At 41.4% G+C, this 26,011-nt stretch overlaps 1 protein-coding gene across 3 annotated transcripts in view; it reads left to right on the top strand.

Moving 5' to 3' along the window:
• Nucleotides 1-24,818, top strand: part of LOC122993537 (ephrin type-B receptor 1-B) — a 163,150-nt gene extending 138,332 nt beyond the window's left edge. For 2 of the 3 annotated variants that reach the window (XM_044367784.1, XM_044367786.1), the window contains exons 10-17: nt 566-754; nt 1,951-2,198; nt 3,634-3,849; nt 14,473-14,622; nt 17,150-17,343; nt 18,488-18,643; nt 19,500-20,979; nt 24,323-24,818. In XM_044367784.1, the coding sequence (XP_044223719.1) occupies nt 566-754; nt 1,951-2,198; nt 3,634-3,849; nt 14,473-14,622; nt 17,150-17,343; nt 18,488-18,643; nt 19,500-19,608 (1,262 nt within the window). In that variant the 3' untranslated portion in view covers nt 19,609-20,979; nt 24,323-24,818. The remainder of the gene's footprint in view (nt 1-565; nt 755-1,950; nt 2,199-3,633; nt 3,850-14,472; nt 14,623-17,149; nt 17,344-18,487; nt 18,644-19,499; nt 20,980-24,322) is intronic. The other variant, XM_044367785.1, reaches the window with a different exon arrangement.
• Nucleotides 24,819-26,011: the final 1,193 nt, after the last annotated feature.

Here is a 26,011-nt window from a genome sequence, read left to right as displayed (position 1 = left end):
TTTATCTCTTTATGAGCTCCTATAGGGAAAGGCTGTGCGGAAATTGGTTCTACCACTATCAAAGAGCAGAGACTGCTAGGGTAAGGGATAAAAGGGTAGAAAAAATCTGTCTACATTTACTCTTTCTATATACCGTTATCCCTCCTACTATCCCTTCATCTTTCTTTCTCACTGTTTTTTTTTTCTTTTATATTCTGGTCTGCTTCCCCCTTCCAAACACTGAATCATCAAACCACTATTTTGTTGTCCACAATACTCGGAACTAAAGCGGTTTCTTTAATCATCCACCTATATTTTTAATATGTGACAGCAACGCGTTAATATTCATTTACATACTGAAGTGCTCTTGTCTGTCTCTGAGGAGGCCTATAGAGCAAATGGAGTTATCATCATTTACCACTGTTAAAAGCGTGTATTGATAGGAAGTAATGCTGTGTCACATTGTGATTTAAGCTACGTCTTGAAGGGTAATTGCATTCATCAACCATTAAAACAAGACATGAGCCAAAAGAAAAAGAATAACAGTTTCTTCTGGAAAGCTCACTGGGCACTTTGGTTGTTCTAGAACTCTCTTTGAGAGCCGACATGTCTAACTGCCCCTCCCCACTGGGCTGCCCGACCCACTTCTCAGGCTCCCCGGGGATGAAGATCTACATTGACCCCTTTACATACGAGGACCCCAATGAAGCTGTCCGCGAATTCGCCAAGGAGATCGACGTCTCCACTGTCAAGATCGAGGAGGTCATCGGTGCAGGTACAGTTAATGGATGTTGTGCTGAAGTTTGTGGGTATGCAAAGTGAATGTAAGTTGCCATATTTGAATGTATTTCTGTATTTTGTATGTTTACATACGTGTACTTGCATGCAAACAAGTTTAGCCTGAATCTGTTCAAGGTCGTAAAGCCCAGCCCTTTTGGCAACCACATCAGATGGGTACATGTCAGGGGCCCATGTCAAGTGCACGAGCAGCATATAGGCCAGCTACCCTGGGACCTAATGGCATTAGAAATAACTCAGGCCTTGCGGCCTATTCCCTGTGCTTCTCTGTTTTTGGATCCTATTAGTGTTGCTCTCTGACATGTTCTACCTTGCATCATCCCTTTTCACTTACTTTACATGTAAAATGGATTGATATGGATTTGTTTTCTGTCTTTGTTTCAGAACATGTGTTTGTTAAAATTGATAAACTGTTAATTAATTGCTGATTGCTTTAAGGTATATTCTAAGAAACATTGAGGGCTAAAATAAGCCTAGGTCCAAGTGTCTCCAATATGTCCTTTTCCTTTTGGGACAGGACACACCTTCTTTACAGCACGAAGGGCTTGCTGATAACCTACAGTACGTGTTGGTTCATACAGACACTAAAATACCCCTGGTAATGAGACTGGGCCTAGAATAGCTCCTGCCGACCGGCCTACTCAGCAAGCTAGGTGTGAGGAAGTAACAGAGATAGGATAGGGATAAGGATGCAGGGGGACTAACCAATTAAAGATTTCCGTTTTTGTTGATTTCACTGTGTGGTCTCTCTGCAGGACAGCGAGGTGGTGATAATTAATCAAACAAGTTCCAGATATTTACCAGATATTGTTTGCCTTTTATTTTTTGATCGGGGAATATGGAGCCACTTGGCAGGCTTCTAGGATAGATGACTACTGTGAGTCAGAAGAGCCATACTGTTAAGAATACGTTTAGGGAGCAATGCTACTGGAGTTCTGGGCAACACTTAGCATGCTTAATATAGACTAAATTAAGATCAGAGCTATAATAGCTCTTTGGGTAATATGTATGGCCAGGGACATGAGATGAAAACAAGTTTGATAAAATAAGCAAGTAGATTTTTATCTAATCAACTCTACTAAGCTTTTGTCTGATCACTTTTTGACCAAAAGTTGATCAGTTCTTGTTTCCAGCTGAGCAGCCACCATGTGCTTCTCTGGTTTACCCCACTAGGTGAATTTGGAGAAGTGTACAAGGGCCGTTTGAAGCTGCCTGGTAAGAGGGAGATCTATGTAGCCATCAAAACCCTGAAGGCAGGCTATGTGGAGAAGCAGAGGCGAGACTTCCTGTCTGAGGCGTCAATCATGGGCCAGTTTGACCACCCAAACATAATCCGTCTGGAGGGAGTTGTCACAAAGAGCCGTCCAGTCATGATTGTCACAGAGTTTATGGAGAATGGTGCCCTCGACTCATTCCTCAGGGTGAGTGATTTTTGAACACATAGGCACTCTATCATATCAAGCTGCAAACAGTCACTGTATATACGGTGATCAGACTATGACATTAGATCGACAAGAGTCACATTCAGGAGCTGACTAGAAGCTTGCATTATGGAATTGAGGAGCAAATTGGAAATGAACTGTTAAGCAATCCCAGAAAAGATGTTCATGCTAAGAATGCCTCCTAATACAAATTGGATTCAGCCCTCTAAACCTATCCATTGCCAATGGAGTATATGTTTCATGACAATGAACATGATTTCAATCATTCTTAATTTAAAACACTTCCACACTAGCTAGCCCTATCAGCCTTTAATTTCTCTATTAATGCCTGGAGCTATTAATGGACTCCTAACGCTTTCTTTTATATTCAGTATTGAGCGGACATACAGCTTAATCAATATTCAACTCGCTTTTTTCCTCCTTCAATCTCATGGATTGGTGTTCTATTCCGCTTTGATCTAGGGTGGGTTTAAAGGGGCTCTTTGAAGTTGGCTTTGCTAACCGCCACATCCGACTAGTGTTTCCATCGATCTCCCTTACCCTCTTATTTGTTACTGTGTTTCAGGGGTTCAAAGCTTGCTCTTCAGAGCATTCACACAGGGGTAGGGGCACCACGCATGGATGTTAAAGAGAGGAATGCCTGCATGCCCGAATGGAACAATGCTTTAACACTGCACAATGAGCGAGATTTGCTTCAGGAATCCATTTTGCTTATCTAATACAAGTATACTCCTCTGGACATTATGAGTATTTGAAAGGCGAGAAAGTAGCTCAGGATGTAGATTTTGTAATGGCAAAGTATAAACAACAAATGAATTAAAACAAAGGGAAAGAAAAAAAAATCCTAACCCGAAATAAATGAACATAATTACTTGCTTTGAAAAAATGAAGCTCCAAGCTGAAATAGATGAGCAAAGCGGTAGATAAGGCTGTTCGTCACTTGAGTACATGCTAGATGTGACAACACATCTTGTCCTCATGCCAATGTATGTGCATACCCTCCGGCTGTGTTAGTAATGATATACAACAAGGCTTTTCTAATTTGATAATAAGAGTCCCACTGGGCAGCCGTGATGCTTACTACATTTCTGGAAATATCAAGACTACATGTTGTCTAGATAATATATCGGAAAATACCACAAACATGTAATCTGTTTTTTATTGAAATTATTCAATAGAGGATCACATTTAAAAGGTAGGTATTTAAAATTACAACATTCACGCCTGGGATTTTTAGTCAACATTATATCTATGATTCAGTGAAGAACCAACATAATTAGCTCATTATCATTAAAAGCAGTAATATTAGCATTTGCTGAAATCTCTCTATCCTCTAGCTATGCTCATTTATATTAATCATGCCAAGATAAAATCTAAATACCCATTTTCGTTTGTTGTCCTCTCTGTCCTCTAGCAAAATGATGGTCAGTTCACAGTGATCCAGCTGGTTGGAATGATGCGTGGGATCTCAGCCGGGATGAAATATCTCTCAGAAATGAACTATGTGCACCGTGACCTGGCTGCACGCAACATTCTAGTCAACAGCAACTTGGTGTGTAAAGTGTCTGATTTCGGCTTGTCACGCTACCTGCAGGATGACACCTCTGATCCCAGCTATACCAGCTCTCTGGTGAGTACTTGCAATGTGTCTTGTCAATCTAAAAAAAACAAAAAAAAACATACAGCGACCAAAATATCCTAAAAACATCACCTATCAGTCTAATCAGTTTTGCTTCTATCTGACGCTGTCTCATTCTTTTTGAGGATTTTAGAAACCTTTCACCTTTTCAGTGCCTTTCATTTTATGTGAGCTGTCGCTCTCTTGTTCTTCCTCATCCTCCTTCCTCGTCTTCCCTATACTCTGCAAGTCACGGACCGGAGGTCTGTCACATCTTCATTAGTGTGGAGACAAGTCTCCTCTGGGAAGGCTCCTCTCTCGTTGACATGCCCAGAGTGCAGAGAAACCAAAGGGCATTGCGGCCTCTCAAACTGACAGCTCCCATCCCCTCTCTCTCTCCCTCCCTCCTCTCTCTCACTCCTCATTTATTATTACTGGGGCATCATGGGAGGCTTTGGCTCCTCATTAACTCCTCCACACTACAGATCTGTAATTATTAGCAGCCATCGTTAGTTCATCTTCTGCCTCTCCTCTTCCTAATTCAAAACACACTCTTACACCCTTGCAAACACAGGGTGCAGGTCATTATGACTCTCGGCACGCCTGAGTTTGTATGTGTGTTTTTATTTGAGTGTGTGTGTGAGAGCATATAAACAATGTTGTGTACATGCACAGGCATAGATGTGTGGGTGGGTGTGCATGTGAATGTATGCAAGTATCACCTCATTGACTCTGCTTTGAGACTTTGGTGCAAATCAGCTTGTTTTCCTGTAGATGCAGTTTGTAGACAATGAGGTCTTCTGCAGACTCTGTTCTATAGAGGATAAAGTTGCTGGTTCTATATTATTTAACCTAAAAGTAGATTTTTTTTATCTTGAGCTCTATAAACTTACAATATGAATACACTTACAATAGCTATGCATTTTTTGCCATACGCTTTTATCTTTCAGTTCACTGAGCCATGTTGTGTCCTCTTCTTATTTTGGGTCACCAGCTTCCAGCGCACCTACGCATCCTATTCTGCCAGTCTTACCTGGGGGAAGAGATTTTCACTTGTTTCATAAAACCACCTTGGGGACTCTTTCAGAAAATGATGTATACGTTGTGAATGTACAGGATTGTGGTAGCTCTGTATATATTATGAATAAATATGAATATATTAGGTTATGAAAAGGGGCCTATTTTTGGATTTGCATCAGAGGTATTTCAACACATGCAAAACTTTAGATCAAAAGCATGCAGTCAAAATAGACTATGAATCAGTGCTACCTGGGTATGAAAAGAGAGTTCTCAAAATAATTTGTCTTTATCCAAGTACCTGTGAAGATACAAAACAATGATACAAAACGCACATTGAACTTTATTTCTTTTTTATTTACCCTTTGTGTCTTAGCTCGGGTGGAAAGAATTATTACTTAAGCTTGCATGCACAAACAAACATGCACAACATGAGCCCTTTGGACACAACTGATTGGCAGAAGGTGGTGGCTAGGTGTTGAACAGGAAGTGTCATAGGGGCTAGAGGAGATATGACCTCACATTGGTTTGGCTGAGAGCTAATTGCTCCCCAGGAATAGCTTGCTTTGTATGCTTGACCCCTGTGGCTAAACCTTGCTGAATGGGTCTTATTGAGCAACAAAGAGGAGCAGCACCTCTGTTGTCTGCGCCGCTGAACCTGCTAATAAAACAGAGTGTAAAAGGTGGGGATTGGATTATAGATTGTGGTCGGCATTTTGATGTTGTTTAATGCAAACAAAGTCTCCTTGAGGGCATTTTCTGGAGAGTCAATAAAGAAGGTGAGGTTTGAAGTTTGAACCTGGCGAGTTGTTTTGATGGTAACACGTTCAGGTTTTTCGATGGTGTGTTTTTTACTGATAGAGATTTTAAAATGCGCACATCAAAGCTTTGGCTGTGCTTCACTCTTGTACTGAGTGCTACCTTATTATCATGAGCATCCAGATTAAATCTTCAATTCCATAACTTTTTTTGTTCCTTCCTATTCAAAAGAGCAGTTTTATTCATATCCCACCACATACCAAGAGGTTGAGTCCATCAATATTTCAGTCAAGGTCTTAAATAGTAAATGTTATCAGCTTATGTACAGTGTGAGGACAGTTCATCAAGACTTAGCAGATTTTGCCACAGACTTTTATCTCACCTGTCCTCCTGATCCCTTATCACCTGTATTATGGGGAACATGCAAACAAGCGTGGGGGGAAGTTAGGGTCCACAGGTCCTGTACATGGTCCTTTACTGTAATTAAGCTATGCATGTTGCCCTTCACTCCATGACCTCTTTAGCTATGACCTGACGCTAACCAATCAGTGAGCAAGGCTAGCGTGGCAGACAAGGCTGAGGGAATCAGGGAAATTAAATTGCGCTGACATGCAGTGATTTACATCGCCATCGACCTCCTCCTCCAGCAAATTAATCACCTCTTTCCCTCTACTGCTTTTCTAATTTTTCCCTGCAATTCTGGGCACACCAATTATAGTGCCTGTGGTGTGATGCTGGATGTATGGTTGGGAGGACATGCTGGTAATTGTGTTAACCCTGGATGTGGGTTCACTCTGGAGCAATGTTGTGGAGGTTTCAGACAGAAGGGGGCTGTCCTCCCTCTCTGTTGGCTGCTCACCAAAGTCGTGATTAATTAGGCTCACAGGACAATGCTTGGACTGCACTGGTCTTGCTAAGGTGATGTGTGCTAATTAATTTAAAGACTATGTTTCATTGCAGCTGTGGCATTCTGGTGTTTGTATTTTGATCGCTGCCTGATTACATATACGTGGTTTCATGGTTTAACAAGTAGTAAGGGGCACATCGCAAGTCCAGGTGAGATATGAGTGACCCTCCTTACCTGACAGAGGAGAGGATTCATTTTTTTAACACCTAACAATCCAGGAACATTCACATCACTCTCTGTGTCCACCAATCCATCTATCTAAGGACCCATCCATCCACATATCCATTCATCTATCAGTTGTCCACTTCTTTCCCATTTCAAGTCTTTCCCTGGAGCATCACAAAGGCACATCGGAATGGCATACTCTGAAGATGTGACGAATGATGCTTCAACCTGTTTGCGGCGTTGATGGGTCATATGTTTCATTGTGTGTTTTGTATTCATGGGTGAGTGAAAGCTAGAGATCTGTGTGGGGTCAATGGGGTTTAATGCACAGTTTGTGGCAAAGATAAGAGAGCAAGTGGCCAATAGGGAGTGTGGGTGTGTGTGTGTGTGTGTGTGTGCGGATAGGTTTCCAAAATCTGACGTGCAAGTATAGCGTGCCAAGTCTATAACAGCTTAGACAAGTGGTGTTACCCATACTATTGAGGGTTCATGCCCACAGGGCTATAGTGAGGAGATCATGTATGGGTCAAGAATTTTTGCTTGTGCCTCAGCTGACGATGTGGAAAGGCTGTCATTGCCTTGCATGTCACGCGATGTGTACTGTATGTTGTGACTGAGTGGGAATGTGGTTAGAAGTGTGTGTGTTTGTGCTACGTTCCTGGGTATACACATATATGTCCCTCAGGTGCCTTACCCTGAGTGTGTGTATGAGTGTGTGTGTTTGTTTGTTTGTTTGTGTCATTGAGGCTGAGAGGGGTTGAAAGGCGAGGTCACATGGAGCCAGTAACAAAGCTCATCCGTCAAATCCCTGTGACCTGAGTGACATTCTCTCAGCTCCGCTCCAGTGCTCACACTATGTGGACCGTGCTGTTGTTTCTGTCATTTGTCTGTTTTCTATTTGCATCCTTTCCCCCTCTCTCTGGCTTCAGGCCCATGCACTTTTTTGGCTCGTCTGTTCTCCTTGTAGTGAAATATTTATGCATTGCGAGTTACGGGGACAGAGTCTCTAAGTAAACAAGAAGTGAAATAGAAATGTCCATATGGACAAGGCCAATAGCAAACAAAGGGAAAGTCTTTGGGATTTTTTTCCTGACGTATCACATTTGTATTCAAATGTAAAATACATATTTTTCTAGACATTAAACCTCTAACAGTTTTTGCCACATCTTCCCTGAGGCACTGTGGCATCAACTTGATGGCCACAACTCATTTCACGGGTAGCCATGCCCATACACCACACAGCGAGGTGTAGGTGTACACCCCGAAATGTCCCCATTATCACAGCCAACTTCAGGCAAAATGTTAATTTACACAAAGATCAGATAGGCACTGACTGGAAATGAATACAACATCTCCTTTGTTTATTGACATTTATGTGAAAAATACATATTTTGCAGAATTTGGGTGAGGAAGCATTTGAATAAGACCACAGTTGTTTCTACCAAGGCGCTAAAAGTGCTTGCATTATAGAAGACAGTAAATACAGATCTCACATTCTTTCTGTAGTTCACACTACACCACATGGCAATTTCATACAACATATTGTCAATAATGGACATATGTTCCACTCTTTCTAATATTAAAACATTGCAAGATTAAAAGTTTTTTTTACTTTCTTGGTATAGGTAAAGGCAAGACGCAATCCACTGATTCTCTTTGATGATGCACAACAGTCAGTCAGTTACTCTCCCTCTATAATTCGACAACCCTAGGCTCACTGTAGGCTATTTTTTGATGTTCAAAAACAACCCACGAATACACATGCTTTGGTGATGTAAGAAAAAAAAAAAAAAAAAAAAAAAAGTCTGTTCTTGTATTTTGTAGTTTGAACAACACAAATTCAACTTCATGTTTTCTCCAGCTCTCACTGGTTATAGTTTCCAGCTGGTGGTTTGACATCAGTCATGTTGGAAAACAATCTAGGACTGATATCTCCAAATGTCTGAAATGATGCTCATGGGTGATGTATGGTAGAAACCTCCAAACTTTTTTTTTTTATTCGCCTTGTCTCCCAAATTTAATTGCTGGCTCCTGTCAACTTAAGGAAGGTGCTAGCACATACACATGGAAATGCTAGGTACTTATTTTCATCTGTCAGTTTAACTGGGAAAGCATAACACACATGGACAGGTTCACACTCTGCTGCACAGACCCCCCACTTCCCCACTCCCCATAAATATGAGTCACCAGTGCAGTGACCAAGCGCGATCCGCAACTGCCTTCCCACCTGGGTATCCTGCCAAGCTGGATGTACTGCTGCTGGGAATCGAATCCCTGTCACGCTCCTTCATAATTGCAGCGAAATCATAAACATCCAACCTTATCCTAGTTTATTTTTTATCTCTTGTTTTTGCATTTTAAACTAATTATGATGTTTCCAGGCTAATTGTATTCAGATTGTAGAGTTTAATTTGCTCATTCTTGAGATAAATAAAGTAGCGAACAATACACAGGAAAGGAAATGAATATGAATATGGAGAGGATAATGTATAGGCTCTGGAAAAAAAAGAAAGAAAGGAACATGATCCATACCTGGTCCCTGCATCAAAGAGGGAACAAACATCCAAAGCAAACACCTTGATTTATACACTCTGTCATGTTTGTCAGAGTCACTGTACGGTGGGCATTGATTCACCATCTGTGGATGTTGGACTGCATTTGCATTTGAGCAGGAATCACGATGAAGTGGTTTTTGTACTACTAAATCTGTGAAAGAGACACCTCTTTTATGTGAACCAATGTCTCCACGACAAACACCGCTGCAGAGTTACAAAACGGGAGATTTAATTTGTTGATTTACCAAGGCAGTAATTTCTCTTAAAAATAAGAACTTCTACTCTTTAAAAATTTAACAGGTGGAACTACCTTCGCAGCAGCTTTAACAACATGAAAAACAATATTCGCCTCAAAAATTAACGGAAAAATCAGGTTAGGTTGTGCTCCAGTTTGATAAGACTGCCTGTAGATGTAATTGCCTATTTTCCATATCCTGTGAAGGAATCATGGGGTCAAGGTCACTTTCTAATATTAGCATGGAATAATGCAAGTAAGATGGGATATTTGCTAGGTCTAATTTAATGGTGCGGGAGGGAGTTGAAATTTATGTTCAATGAAACACAATAAGATGCCAATAATGCTGGGGAAAGGGGAATGGAGTAAATAATTAAAGACAGAGAAAATACTTATGGTCAACATAGGGTAAAATTGTTTTTCCAAACCTATTTAGGTGTATATTTGTATACTGAGCAAAGCATCTGAAGTTACAGAAGGTATCAAGTAACAAGTAATCAAGTAAATTATCATAGTTCCATTGGCTTTTCTGAGAAAAGTTCAAAAGCCTGGATAGTGGGCCATTTCTATGAAAAAAAAAAATCAAATTATGAAATCAAAAGGGCTACATAAATATTGCAAACAACCCCAAGACATCACACAAAACAAACCCACATAGTTAGGTTTCCCTGGCGCCTTCACAGTATGACGTTGTAGGCATTTAACTGCGGATGCTACAAAAAGCTTCTCATAGCCTTTAACTGTATGTTTAAGGCAGACAAGCTTTAACAGCCTAAACACTCTGGATGAGTAGCGCCAAATTAATTCAACACAATAAATCAATGAATAGCGTAACAAGGCCTGTATGTTTTCTGGAATGGTATAGTTATAGCAGTAAAATACAGTATGTGTTGCGTACTAGTTGTCTAATTAATTTAATGGCAACAAATTACTGTCTCTGTAAATTCACAGTTCTCAGCTGGTATTGAAATAAATGGAACTGCGGTGTCCTGCACTAAATCGTGTTTACCAAGCTCTTACATTTTCTCACATCTAATTAGGGAATCATTGACCCGTTAATCATACATCAACAATGATCTCCAGGAGGAACAGTATTCCATATTTGGGACCTTTAACTGTGACAAATGGCAAATGGTCAACTGTGACAAACAATTCACCATCTGCTAAACCCCCCGCCCCTCTTAGTTACTGTATATATCACAAGCTTTCCATTCTCACATAGCACATATTGCAGCTAACAATGATAATGGTGTCAGATTCACTACTCGAGATTCTTAGTAATTTTTTCCCTTGGTTTAAGACAGAGGTACTGTACACAACAGCAGACTTCTCATTTCTAGCCAGTTGATTTTTCCAGCTAAATGTTTCCTTTAAGTTTTGTTTAACTTCATTATATGGTCAAGGACCTGTGTCTTTCTCTCCACCAGACATTCCCATGGGTGTCTGAAAAACCAACATCTCTGTCACCCAACCCCCTCTTCTTTTTTTTTTCTTGTTTTGTTGTTCTCCCCATCTTTCTATGTCACTCTTCCTCTCTCAACGTCTCTCTCCATCTTTCTCCATCTCCTTTACTCTCTTTCCCATTCTATTTGGGCAGACATCCAGGGCACATCGTTGCTCTCAGGATTTCATTAAAAGGATGTTGATGGAGCACTCTCCCCAGCCTAAGTAAATGTGCTCAAGTTCATTTGAGTGTGCATTGTTTGGAAATGGATTACTGAAGTTGAGGGGGGGGGGGGGAGTAAAGGAAAGAAGAGAAGAGAACAAGGGAGCGAAAAAGAGAAGAGAATGAGATCTACATGTTTGTCTTCCAGATGAAGGATAAAGTTTATTTGGAATCTTTAAATAGCTTCTGTGAAGTGAAGAAGCTGCGTAAAAACAAGAACAAACACTGAACTCTTCTTTTTCAATTACAGCAAGTTTATCTGGGACATTGCTGCATGTTAGCGATGACTGTTCGTTGTACTTTGACAGGTCTATTTGCTTCCGATTTTTCCTTCACTCTGCAGCACCATGTCAGTGACAGTATACATGAAGGTATCTGGCACATTGGTGGATGCATACCTCGAGCCACTGTAAAAGACATGACAGGTGTTTCATATCCTTGCTATGTGTATTTGTGTCTACACACACACACACACACATTAATGGGCCAAGGGAGCATAACTGACACCAGTAAGTACACACACTGCCTGGTCACCACATGTTTATCCTTCATCTTTCAGACCTGACTGTCACAGGAACACACTTGTCCCACCGTGATACCTCGTAACCTGACAGTCTCTGCACATATCCATTGTAGCCGCACTCCAGACGTATCGCTAGCTGTCACCACTGGTCACAACCTGTCACAGACGGTCTCAACCAGGTGGAACCGGTCACGTACTGTAATCTCATTCTGGTGACATGAGGAAGAGTGTGTGGAACAGACACATGAGTTTGTGTCTGTTCAAGATGTTCTAGGAGGGAATTTTGGTTTGGTTGAATGTGTTGCCACATACATGACATGGGAACTGACACAAAAATCCCAAATTTAAGGAGTGAAAAAAAATGTGAAAAGTTTTTGGACAGTATATAGAAAGGTGTCTTTGTGGCGCATTTATTTCAAGTTTTCACACCCTCATGAGCACTTGCTTTTTCTCCATACTGCCAGCATTTATCAACCAGAAAATAGAGTCATCCAATATTTCTGGAAAATCAGACAGGGAAGTTTAAAGTATCACTTGACATCATATCATATAACAGATCATTCCTCTCTATGCTCGGTAGGTTTGCAGCTGCAGTAGCCGTGCTACAGTCTATCTCATCTACACAAATTCTGAGTTTAACTGTCCGAGATAATCGGAGTGTGTGAATTCTGTTTTAGGGGCGATATTTCACTTCAAAGCAAACAGAAAACAGCTTGTTCCTTTTTCGGTAGCCAGCATAATATACCATATCCAAAGAGCTGTCCCCATGCTTCTGGGCTTCACAAAGCCCTCGCGCTTTTGTGTTGACACTTGGTCTGTTTTAATTCCCATCATCACTTTTCCCCCTCCCCCCCACAACTCATTCCCTATGGTATTAACGTTCTTTCTACTGAAAAAAAAAAAAAGCTCCAATGCTTTTTATTATGTTTTGTCTCCTTCCTTGTATGCATGAGCTGTTCAGCACTTCATGTTATTAAAGCAGGATTTTGGCAAAGCTATCACTGGCCCACAGCAGTAATTACTAAGGGTTTGCATAGCTGCCTCTGACTCACCCGCCTTGGAAATGTTATTACTAAAGTCTGTCTCATTGGAGGCACGCAGGGAGCTTCTTGTGAAGCCTGTGTCTTTGCTCAGGCCATTCCAGCGACACTCAGCTCATATCCCAACAGGGTCCTGGGGCGTGAGACCAGATGTACAGAGTGAGGCAGGGAGTAAGCGAATAATGATAAAGAGAGGATGTAATAGATAGCATTTCGCTTGGAGCAGTCATTTTTTTCATGTTGTTCTGCATTTATTTCTTCATTTGTCAGCTTATGTATGTTCATCCAAACAAAATAAGTGACTTGAAGCATTGCCCCTCACAAAGTGACAGATGAAGAAGAAGCAGTTTGGCCTTTTTATGTTTTTGTATGGACAATGTTTGGCTTGTATCTGTGTAGCTACAAAGCCTGCAGACAAAGGATAGGGCATGAGAAAGTGTCCTGGGGTCTCGATTTAGATGAAACGATTCAGATATGAACTAGTCGGAGATATGAGAAAAGCATTGAAGTCGCTGGGGCTTAGACAGCCTTTATTTGACTATTGATCTCTTCCTCTCCATATTTCTTTCTTGTTCTCTCATTTTTTTCTCTGTCACACTCTCACGCACACACACAACACTGCCTTATACTTTCAATCCTTCATGTCGTTTCCTGCACTGACTGGTGTGCTCAGCGAGAGCCGAGTGTTGCCTCTGCGTGTTGTAGTGTGTCCTGACAGCAATCTCCATCTGGGGTCAGATGTTAAATCTCTTTTTGGGGTCAGCAACCTCTCAAAGGTCAAACCCTAAAGAGATTAATGAGCTCAGACTCTCCACTTCTGTAATGCCACACAGCCCTGACCTGGAAACCCTACATAAGTGTGTTTAGACACGCACATACAAGAAAACACACAAGTGAACCATGTGTTTATTTCTGTCCAGCATTTCAGTGCAACCTGCTGTAAAGAAACTCCCCAGAACAATCATTGTCTGTATCTTTCTGTGTCACTTCAGTTTCCCTCTCTTTCTCTACCTCCCTCATCCTCCTCTCTCTCCGACTTCCTCTGTTCTCAGAAAGCGAGCAGGGAACCGGGTGGTCTGTGTAGGTTTTTCTCTGTGTTTGGGTTTGTTTCCAACAGTGGCTTATCTGCAAATGCTCAGGTTCGGCTAATTGGCATTATTAAACTGGTGGTGAGCTCAGCTCAGATATGAGGAGTGCTGCTGTGGGGGGGGATTTATGTTTGTTTGTGTGTGTTGGTGCCCCCGCATAATCATCTATGTCTGTGCCTGTGCATATGTTCGTAACTGTGCCTGTATATGTGTGTGAGTGTGCGTGTGGAATTTTAAACAAGCAGCTGTCAATTTCAATCAACAGGGCGCGTGGCATGCCTGAGGCCCAGGTAGCCCAATTACAGGCAGACATGCTCAACGTGCGAGCAGATGCCCAGGCCTATCTTCCTTTATTCAGACAGGGCTGTGGTAGAGGTAATGCTAAATGTAGTCTTGGTCGATGTGTGAAGGGCGAACACTGTTGGGAGCCGCTGCTGAGACAGATGCAGAATCTTGTGTATGTTTTGGCTGCTGGAGGATTGATGCACCTATTAGATGAAGGGATAAAGAGGTAGAGGGATGAAGGTGGAAAGTCAAGGCAAGGGGGTGGTGGTGTTGAGGCTAATGGCTGGCTTTAATGTGCTACAACTGAAAAGAATGTTGGCAATAAACAGTTTTGGAAGTCAGAAATTTCTCACTTTTCCCCTTGTGCCTCTTTTGTTCCTTTCTCATTTTCTCAGGGTGGTAAGATCCCAGTGAGGTGGACAGCACCAGAGGCCATCGCTTACAGAAAGTTCACCTCGGCCAGTGATGTGTGGAGCTATGGCATCGTTATGTGGGAAGTGATGTCATTTGGAGAGAGGCCATACTGGGACATGTCCAACCAGGATGTAAGTGTTTATTTGTAAAAACCAAGGAGCCATGAAATGGTATCATAGCTTTATGTGAAAGGACAGGCACAAATGCTGAATTGTTAAAAACATTTGTGGTGATTATTGGTTGGGCTTTTTAGTTACAACCATTAATCCAGCAGGAGGTCACTACAGAAGAAACACTGTTCTCTACAAAGAAGCAGTTCAGATGCCTATTTCATGGGATCTTTCAGAGAGATAATAAAAGGGAACATTTAAGTTATCTCTTTTCTCAACTCCCTGAACTCCCATGCTATAAAACAACAAGTTTGAAATCGGAATAAACTGCCTCATTAATAGGACAGCCATTTCCGTACAGATGTGGTTATACTGTCTTTTCACCCCACAGATACACAATCAAGGATAACTCATAAGAGAGGAATTGGTGATAAATCACACATTTTTATCATCTCCCATCTAGCATCATCATTGAAGATGTCCTTGACTCTGACTTTGAAAGCAGACTTATTATGGGCACAGTCTCACACTATCCCTTTTCCTTCCTGGCCGGCTTTTGAGAGCAATGAATGATTGCTGAGAGCTCTGCTTTGTCCCCCATGTCCGTTTGGATAAGGTCCAGACACAGACTCCCACAAACACACAGGCACCAACACAAACACACACAACCATTGGATATAGTCCCATACTATGAGGTCTCTCTTCCTAAGCTCCCTTTAGTGAGACAACTAGCCAACCATCAGGCCTCTATGGACCCTGCTCCACAAGGACCATCCAACCCAGCAGATGTTGCCTCAGTGGGCCAGCAGCAAACACTGCCTGGTGGGACTAATGCAGAGAAGAGGACTGGCACCGCTCAGCATGTCCGGCTGCTCAGTCCACACACACACACACACACACACACATAAAAACACGCACACACACACAAACACACAACCACTTCTCCATATGTACCATTTGTCAAGATTCTGCTGAGTTGCACTCAACTCGGGGGTGGAGTTGGCTTCCTACAGAGCAGCCTCTAATTTCTAATGATTGTATCTGTTATACTTGATTTCACACCAGATCCTTATCTCACAAGTGTGCATTTTCATGAAAAGTTTACATCTAAGGTGGTATTCAGACCAAATCAGGCGGTGCAGTGATTCATTTGAATGAGGGTAGTGAGTTTAGGCTGTGGGGGTTTTGGCCGCAGCGGCGCCACACTGGCCTGTGGTGAGAAAGTTGATCCAGAGTCAACTTTTAGAGAAACACAACCTGACGTCACTTCAGCTGAAGGCTGCAGTGGCCAATCACAGCCAGCAAATAGACTGATCAGAACTGTACAACCTTGCCATGAGGGAGAGCAAAGACGTTACTAGGAAGAGGGGAGGACATTTCTCTTCGTTTGATAACGTTGAAAGTAAAGTTAGGCTTTGCTGCATTTTAAAAAAAGACGAGAAAAAGAAGGAGAGAGAGAGCGAGAGAGAGAGAGCTTAGAGCACAAGCAAGCGAGAGCAGCTGTGGTTGAGCGAGCTAGAGACTGAATGAAGAGAGGGAGCAGTGGTAGCGAGAAAGCCGGTGAATCAGATCAATAAAACGTTATTTTCTGATTGTTTCACAGCGGTCACATTATAGAGCACAAACACGCCCACACACCTCTGCTCAACCCTGCAGCGGTGGGCCGCATTGTCTGATTTGGTCTGAATACGGCCTAAAGACAGTATGGATATATGGATATGGGTGAGCGCTAGGTCAGTCAGTGTGCAATGCTGCAATCTGGATCATCTTTAGTCTTTGTGTCAAAGAAGTGGCTTCATAGCTGCAGAATAAGCATGATTTACTATGAAATAAAGTATCTATTTTGACTTTATTGTTTGTATAACTATTACAAACCCCACAGTGTAGCTAACAAACAAATTGAGTTATACTGTAGCTAGTCCACTTCTATCTAAAGTCTTCAAATTCACCTCAGGTTCCAATCGAACTTTGTTCAACTCTCACAAAACACTTGACTCTAGTATAACTCTGACTCCCCCGAAACTCTTAGCTCGTAGCTTCTCTATAACAAGGTGGGGATAGCCTGTGCAGCCTCTAAGAGACATGTGTCTAGTGGCTATACTTCACAGTGTTAATTATATGCAATCTGCCCATTCCCTTGCGACTTCTTTCCACAATGACACTGGATCTGCTCTCCTTTCCCTCTCTTTCCTCGCTCTGTCCTCCAGGAGTGACATGTGATTGGCTAGAGTCAAGAGGAAGGGCACGTCAGTCTGAATAACTGTCTCTTGACTGACCAGAGGGAGTGTGTCTGTATAGGGTGGGGGTGGGGTGCTGGTTGCAGCGGGTGCGAGCGTGACAGTATTACAGAGTGGATATGCTTAATGTCATCAATCACTGAAACCTTAGTTAAATTAGTATTTTTAACACACTCATCAACAAACACTATAACTGGCAGCAATTAGTATTAATTACTGTATGAGTGTTGCGCAATTTATACAATTATCAATTATCTAAATTTCAGAATAGATAACCCCTCTACTGAACCCTCCCACCTCTTCTCCTCCAGGTTATTAATGCTATTGAACAGGATTACCGCCTGCCGCCACCCATGGACTGTCCCAGCGCCCTGCACCAGTTGATGCTGGACTGTTGGCAGAAGGACCGCAACGTACGACCCCGCTTCACCGACATCGTCAGTACCCTGGACAAGATGATCCGTAACCCAACCAGCCTCAAAGCTGTAGCCAACATCCCTTCAGTGTGAGTAAAAACACTTTTTTTTCAACAGCATAAACTGTAACACACAAGCATTCACCCTGAAGTGGACACTGAGAACACAGACACGCAAATATGCTTTTCATCTGTTTATATATACAATATTTACAAATGCTTTCTGCAGAAGCTAACTCAGCACGCACATGCTTACTTTTTTATCCTCTCATAGAATAAACATGAATTTATTACTCTTGATTGCATCAAACACGAACTTTTCCTCCCCAGGACTTTTTTTTCCAGCTGCTTTTAAGTAATCCGCAATCCACCTCCCATATTGGCTGTGGAAAGTTCAGTTTCTCCAGATTTTAACCCATAATGACAGAGCACAAACATGTTTTTTTTTTCAGAAAAATTAAAACTAAAACATACAGAAACATCTAATTTACATAAGTATTCAGAATGCTTATGCGCTATTTTGTAGAGGCATCATTGGCCTTAATTTGGTTTTATCTTATTGGAGGCATAGTTTTGCACATCTTGTTTTAGGCAATTTATCCATCCTTTCTCTCGAGCTTGGCTAGATTGGATGTGGTCTCTCTGTGAACTTCGAGCTTCAGGTTTCTTAACAGATTTTCCAGTCCAATTTCTGGGCTTTGGCTCAGCCACTCAGGGTCATTCAGAGACTTGTTCTGAAGCCACTTGTTTTGGCTGTGTGCTTTGTGCTGCTGCCATGTTGAAAGGTGAACTTTTGGCCCAGTGTGAGTTTGGTTGAACGATGGATCAAGTTTTTCTTCAAGGTCCCCCCTGTATTTCTGTCAGTTTACTGTTTTAACCATTTAATTGTGACCAGTTTCCTAATGCCTGACAATGAGCACTATCACCATGACATAAGGACACTAGGGAATTTTTTTCTTCCTCTTTTTAATCTTTATATTAGATAGATAGATAGATCGATAGATAGATCGATAGATAGATAGATAGATAGATAGATACTTTCCAAAGCCAATATTCATACAACACACACACAAACATACACACACACAAACACCATAACCTAAGTTTCTCTCCTTCTCTTTAAATCCCCCATGTTTAATATTGCATCAAAGCTCTGCTTTATATATCCTCTCTCTCTCTCAATCTCTCTCGCTCTCTCGCTCGCTCTCGCTCTTGCTCTCGCTCTCTCCTACAGGCCTTCTCAGCCACTGTTGGACAGATCCATACCTGACTTTAACACCTTCAGCTCAGTAGAGGACTGGCTCGCTGCCATCAAGATGAACCAGTACAGAGACAACTTCCTCAACTCAGGCTTTACCTCTCTGCAGCTGGTGGCTCAAATGACCTCAGAGTAAGTTCACCTGCTCGTGTGCAAATGAAGAGTTCCAATACCCATATGGCACTTGATGGGCACACTTATACAAGTATACAAAATGACTCGTCAAGTGCATGTATTTTTAACATTAATGCCCCCAGTGAGTCAAGTCTCTGAATGATTGGATCAATGTAATTCCTGTATGGTTAATGCATGAAAATACAACTCATTACGACAGCAAATACCAAAGTAATTTTGGTAAGAATATTCCCCTCTGTGCTTTTCAAGTATTGTGATTACTATTTCATAATAAGGATTTTTATGAACAATTTTCAGAAAAGGATATGGAAGTGAATCTTTTAACCACACATTAGGAGGCATATTTATTCGCTGCTGTTTATGTATTTCAAAACTTGGGTCATGACAGCCTCTCTTGTAGTACTTGTGGAACCAATAGACTCAAATATTGCACTTCATTTTTTTTTAAATTAACAATGTTGCTTGGTCTACATATTCATGTAAAAATGTAAAAAAAAAAAAAAAATTTTTATTAAAAATGTATGCTTGGGGCTTGGTGGCATTCATGCAGTCTCTTTGCAATGCAAAGCAACATGCATTACTAAGTCTTCTCTCAAGTGATATTAAGTGGTATTAATTTTGCAAATTTGTGTTTTCTGCTCATTGCCACTAGCTTTCCATCCTGAAATTGTGCTTTTCTATATAGTCATGTTGCACCATGAAATGATTTATGATGGCATTTTTTGCCAGTATTATCGCTTCATACTGAAATGATTCATTCCATCTTCAATAGGATGGAAATCCTTTCATCTATTGCTTCAAAATATGTTCTTACTTTTCAATTTTCTTTCTCTCTGCCTCTTTCTGTCTCTAGGGACTTGCTGAGAATAGGAGTGACCCTGGCAGGCCACCAGAAGAAGATCCTCAGTAATATCCAGTCCATGAGGGTGCAGATGAGCCAGTCACCCACGACCATGGCATGACTACAGGGGGCGCTGTACCACGGAACGGGCAGCATTCGCAGGACCAACAACAATAGCAGCCCTCGAATGACCCCCGATCCATCGGAACGCGCCAGAGTCGAGACTATTGTCTTAATCTAATCCACTACCGTGACAACAGGAGACCAGGGTCTACTCTACCACATGGTTAACAGCTACTACACTTCATGCAATCCACATCAGGAGTTCAGGGTCCAGACTTGATACTGTTTCTCTATTTATCCACAAAAGGAAGACAGACGTTATTAGCTGTGGTTATGAACTGCCATTCGTGTCATTGTAAACCAAAATAACTCCAACAATCAAACATCAACACAGGGAATATCTCACAATTCCAGACTGTATGGTAAAATGAGTGATATTGTACTTCTATATTATCTGGACTAGAAGATGTTAAAAATTGTAAACAGAAGTGTGAGACATGTAGAAACAACGTGTGACCTGTGATTTTACCCATACCGTCGTCAACGTGTGCAATGAAGATGCCTTGACCTGGCCAGAAATAAGTCCCAGAAGAAAAAGCAATTACTAGTAGGAATTATTAGAGAGAGAAGAATACAGGGATGTACAGTGGAGCACCATCTTCAACTTTCACATCATCTTTTGCTTGTTTAAAGAATTTGAAAAATGTATCGTAAATGAACTGGTGAAAATTCAGAGCTTAGTTATATTTTTGTCTTTTACCATCTGTTTGTTTTATCACTATAGCAAGATGCCGCCCACTCATATTTTAACTTTAACACTACCTGTGGAGTTCTGGGTGGAAGGCCTTGCCAAAGGACTTCTCAACCAGCCCCACCCAGATTCAGAGAATATAAATGTTTATCTCTTGTTAAATATGATTATATCTTTCATAATAAACCTTCATATTGAAGGTGATATGTATGAATATTTATGTACAGAACTCTCTGCTTGCATTTTTGGCAAAGACATGTTTGTTGACTAGATTGTGATAGGCACATGCAATGTATAGATTCCTACAGTCCCCTGGTTCCCTTTGGATGACTCAACAATGGACACTGGGTTTGAACGTCTCCTCGATCCAGGGGCACAAGGACAATCCTCACTGAATCTTTACTTGAGGAATATGTAAAAGGAATCATGGGCAAAGAATTGGTATTGTAGATCTACATGAACATTGCTGTAGGAGTTAAAATAATTGACAAAATATCCATATATTGGAGATCATGTTAAATGTGGGTGTACACATGCTGTCTCTTGCTGGTGAGCCCTTACTTGTACAGATATGTTTTATGTTTTTATTTCTTTTTGATCTGTTGTTTTTTGTGTGGGAGTGCTCAGCACCATCCAGAGGGGATGGAAACTTCACACCTTGGCCGGCCCAAATCCACGGTAAGTACCTGCTGATCATACAGATGAAACACTACTTAACATCAAATTGCTCTATATCTGGTAGATTTTATTTCAGGCAAATCCAGTTAGTCTTTCTCATGGGCGCCACAAATATCCTGGCCGAGGAAAGATTTGCAGCAAGTTTGATATGCATAGCAGAGTAGCTAATCAAGGCACTGGAAATCGAAGTGAATCAGCATCACTTCTCCACACAGTAAACATGAACATCTGGGCTGAGGTTTGCCAACAGACGCCTGATGCCATTCCGATGAACACACAGACTTAAACAGCCCACATGGGTACACTGCTTACAGCGTAGCACAGCCTCCCATAGACTGCAGTAGCTAAGCCGCTAATTTAATCTATGCACTCTCAGTATATGGCTGTATATGCTGTACATAACTGTCTACTATGTGAATTAATACCACTTTTTTACCCATACAGTATTTCAGCACTCTATTTAATATTTATTTCAGCACTCTGGCACTCTTCACACCTTGGCACTATTTGTATCCTGCTTACAGTTTACAGGAACGGTTTCACTTGTATATAGACATTGTACATTGTTGTCCACATGTTGTTTTTATATTTATGTATCTGTTTTTCACCCATTTGCTTGTACATAATAGTGATATGTTTGTGTAATTATCTTTGTTCGGCTTGTTTTAGCTGTATCTTTCTGAAGATTGTTGTGTGTAAGAACAGAAAGAGCCACTAGAAACCGGGGTGTCAAATTCCTTGTATGCATAAACATACTTGGCCAATAAAGCTGAATATGCTGCTGCCATATGGGCAGACAGGTTGAGCACAAATGCTGTGGTGCCACAGAGAGTTTCACGCATATATGAATCTCTCCATAACTCTTGCTGCAGGAATTGGTGTTTGGAAATGCACTCTTTGGTTGTATTTGATTGCGAGTTGTCTACATTATTCTCCGGGGAAGCCATGGATGACTGTCTACGAAATTACAGTGCAGTATTTCAGAATTTAGGATTTGAATATATTTTGTAGATAGTTTTGGACAGTGCACAAGGTTGATTTCTCTCTTTTAGTCTGGGGATGGTGCTCTATGATTGCAGTGTGATTGGTCTGTACACTGTGATGGTGTCACAGTTGCAGCGACTTCAGGACAGATTGGTGATGAATAGTGGTGGTTTTGCTGTTAGTGTTACTTTTGGCTTTTTTGCTGGTCTCTTGCTTCAAGCTGTGGCTTTAGCAAATAGGTAATACTTTATGAATTAAGGGGGACCTATTATACTTTTTGTGATTTTCTGTTATTTTTATACCGTTATGATGTTGGATGTCTATGTTCCAAAGTTCCAAAACTTGAGTTGACATATGTAAAAATGCTCCCTGAAAGTCAAAAACCAGGGCTTCATCCTGCTCTGAATGCATTTCTTGCAAAGTTACCTCTACTTCCTCCTCAAAATGACATCAGATTGTTTGTGCATACCCACAAAAGGCTGTCTGTTCTGTAGTCTTTGTTGCTAAGGTTGTTCCATGGGTTGTTCACATTGTCCACTCACATATTTTGGATCAGGTTAGAACATGTACGGATATATTTGAGAAATTTCCAATTGGAGTAAAGAACGAGTAAAAGAAGTGAAATCCAGCTACTGTTGTTTCTTTACGTAGCCTCTTGAGTAGCTGGAAGTCGTCCAAAACACAGCCTCTGGAAGCTAACCAATCAGAACAGATTGCTCTCATCAGTAGGGGGGCCTTGAAGAGACAGGAGCTAAAACAGCCTGTGTCAGACAGAGGCTGAACTGAGGGGCTGTGTAGAGGGTCAGTATAAGATAAGGAGTTTTTTGAACTGTAAATCATGCATATAGACCTGGAGATGTGCATGATACGTCCCCTTTCAGTTCCATCAAGTGTTGATGAAATAATGTTAACAACACTGTTTTTTAAACCTAAGAGAAAACTGGCCACAATGTTTAAGCTCACAATATCCTTTGATATACAGCAGTGGTGGCGACTTCTTTTGACTTCAACACAATTATCACGAGCTACTGTAGTAGCAATTCTTTGCAGTAGCTGTGACCCCTGTTGAAATCCCTTTTGGCCCTATTTGAAGAGACGTGAATGACGACAGTTCTAACCACCTTGCATCCAAAATTAGAAATTGATGGCAGGCCCATTAGCAGATTATTAAGTACACTCACCCCCCCTCAAGTCATCCTCTTCCTCCCCCTCCTCTGTCTGTCCTGCCCTCTCTCCCACTCCCGCTGGCTGGCAAACCTCCAGCTCGTTTATCGTGGGTGTAACCAAGCTGTCCTGGGCCTGCGCTGGGCTGGGTTGGGCCAGGGCCGGCCTGAGAAATGGTTAGCTCCATGCTCCACTGGGCCCAGGCGGGAGAGCAGACACCTGCTGGGACCCCCGTCTGACAGGCATCTGACCAGCCACGGGGAGGGAGACTGATGGGACAGTCAAAAGACAAACACACAACACACACACACTGAGGAACCCTCAGTTATGTTATTCTCGTGTCTGGTTTCTAGCCTGCTATGGGATGAGACCGGGCAGAGTTTGTGCATTTGTGATAGAAAGAGGGGAATGAGTCAGTTTACAGGATGGTGGGGTCGGGAGGCAAAGTGGCAAGAGGAAGGAATGGTTAGATGAAAGTCAGAAAGTTAGTTAATTGAAGTGACTCAGTTCCTTTCATCTTGTCGTGAGGTTTATGTGGCAACATCTCTCTCATTATATAAATGTGAATTGGCTTAGTTTGGTAATGGAAAATACTGTAATCAAGCAACTGGTTTGCTTCATGGGCAAAATCAATTGCTTTTTCTTTTGAATTTGCCAACTCATTGATTTACCAAGTATTGCTAAATATAATCACATGCTCCTCAAGATTGGCATAAATCCCTTTCACTGATGCCAGTGATTCAATTTGAATGCATTAGTCCTCTATTCAGCTCAGTCTCATGTATTTGCTTTTCAACCCAAGAGCCTGTGAATGAGATGATAGAATGTATTCATTATGCAACAGTGTAATTCTTTTCCCCCCATTTGCTCTGTTTGTCTTTCTAAATATCTGACTGTAATGACACTCCAGTGTGATAAATGGAGAGGCGGTTCGCCATCCCTCTCTGAAAGCCGTTTCGTATGGAAACCATTCATCACACACTGATACAAAACACAAGAACAGAGCTTGTTAAATGTTTCATGATGCTGTAACTGTCGGAAAGTGACCAACGATCCCCTTAGTTGCCTATTTCATGTCTATCATTTATAGGTCAGAATAGTAGAAGCCGTGTTCACCTGAAAATGACCTGACGTGACTCCCAACAAAACTTAGCTTATTAAACTACTGCATTCTCTTTTTTTTCTTTTGTTTCAGACTGTGAACTCAAAGATTTACACACATAAAACAGCATACACACAACACTTCATGTCCACACATTCATATGCACACACCGACAGTAAACACACTGAAGAACTGCAGTGGGCAGCCAATCAGGAGGGAAAACCAGGTGAAAATGGACCTTTACCAAGGATACCAGTCACAACCTCCATCTATGGTACACATTGGATGGGGAAGCTGATCGTGAGCGTGCACATGTCATTGTTTGTTTATTTGTGTGTGCAAGAGTGAGAGAATGTACTGTATGTGTGAGTGTGTGTGTGCGCATAGTAGCCACATTTGTGTGTACAGACATTTATGTGTGCACAGGTACATTGCTTAAGAGCGTGAACGGTTTCTTTTTTTTTTTTTTGTTGGTTTCTGTATAGCTACCACTTGTAAATTGTGACAAGTACGTGTCAAGAGTTTGTAAGCTGTAACTTTCTGAAAACTATTGTACTAAAATGCACTCAATAAACGCCTTTGAAAACAAGTCAATCACAGTATGGTCTGTGACTCAATGGGCAATAATTCTGTTTTCATTAATCGTGACTCAAGAAAGCCGAGAGGAAGGGTCATTATCCACTAACACTACTGTCAGCACTGTGGGTGACATCTAATGCTTGGTTTCATAATAGCTGGAGAAATAAACAGCCTTTTGTCACCACCAGTCTGGCTGGCAGCACGTGTTAAAAGCCATCAGCCACTAATAAACGAGCCGTCGCTCAGAAATACGCAAACTCCTCAAAAAATGGCTTAGAGTTTCACCAAGAAAAGTGACAATATTTTGACAAACTAGTGGAAATTATCCTTCCATCTAAAATCTTATCTGTGTCTCAAACACACAAGCAAACACACACTTGCACACACACACACACACACATACAAGTACACAAACAGTCACAGTAGTCTCATAAATTCCAGTTGCCAGAGATGGAGACTTTTAGAACATTTCACACACTGGAAAGCTTGTTCCACAGTAATGATATGGTTAATGAGGTGAGTCAAAAGATATGGGGATGTATCCAGCTCTCAGTGTTCCTCCATAACTGTTTATTGACTCTAATTGATTGATAATATCCTGCTTCATATTAGCAGAGAGACTGCTGTGCAGGGGATGTGCCAAACAGAGAAGAAGCCAACTAGATTTATGAAACAGTCAATTTTCTGTCTTTTCAAGTTTGTGATATAAATAAAGTGCTTCTGTCGTCACTTTGTCCTTTCATGAGAGCATATGCAATGATGTCACTAAAGGACTGGTGAAAGCTCCCACTGCCTTCCAAACAACTAGTGTTGATGAAAATCTTAAGAATAACCCCTTTAAAGGAGTAGTTTGATATTTTTGGAAATAAACACTGTCCACCACTCCACAGTGGCTGTTTAGCTCATAGCACGAAGACTGGAAACACAGGCAATAGCCAGCCTGGCTCTGTTCAAAGGTAACAAAACCGTCCACCAGCACCTCTAAAACTCACTAATTAACACTTCAATATCTCATTAGTTTAGTTTGTACAAGTACAAGAACCAAAGAAAACAACATTTTGTGTTAAATTACAGGGGCTATGTGCCAGACCATTTCTTGACTGAGCACAGTAACTTTGGTTTAAAAAAAAGAAATGACATTTTAATTTAAGATGAGATACTCACATTAAGGTTTTAAACATTTATTGCAACAATATGCATTGT

Source organism: Thunnus albacares, chromosome 12 (genome assembly GCF_914725855.1).
Source record: "Thunnus albacares chromosome 12, fThuAlb1.1, whole genome shotgun sequence".
NCBI lineage: Eukaryota > Metazoa > Chordata > Actinopteri > Scombriformes > Scombridae > Thunnus > Thunnus albacares.
This window is presented reverse-complemented; position numbering and strand designations above follow the sequence as displayed.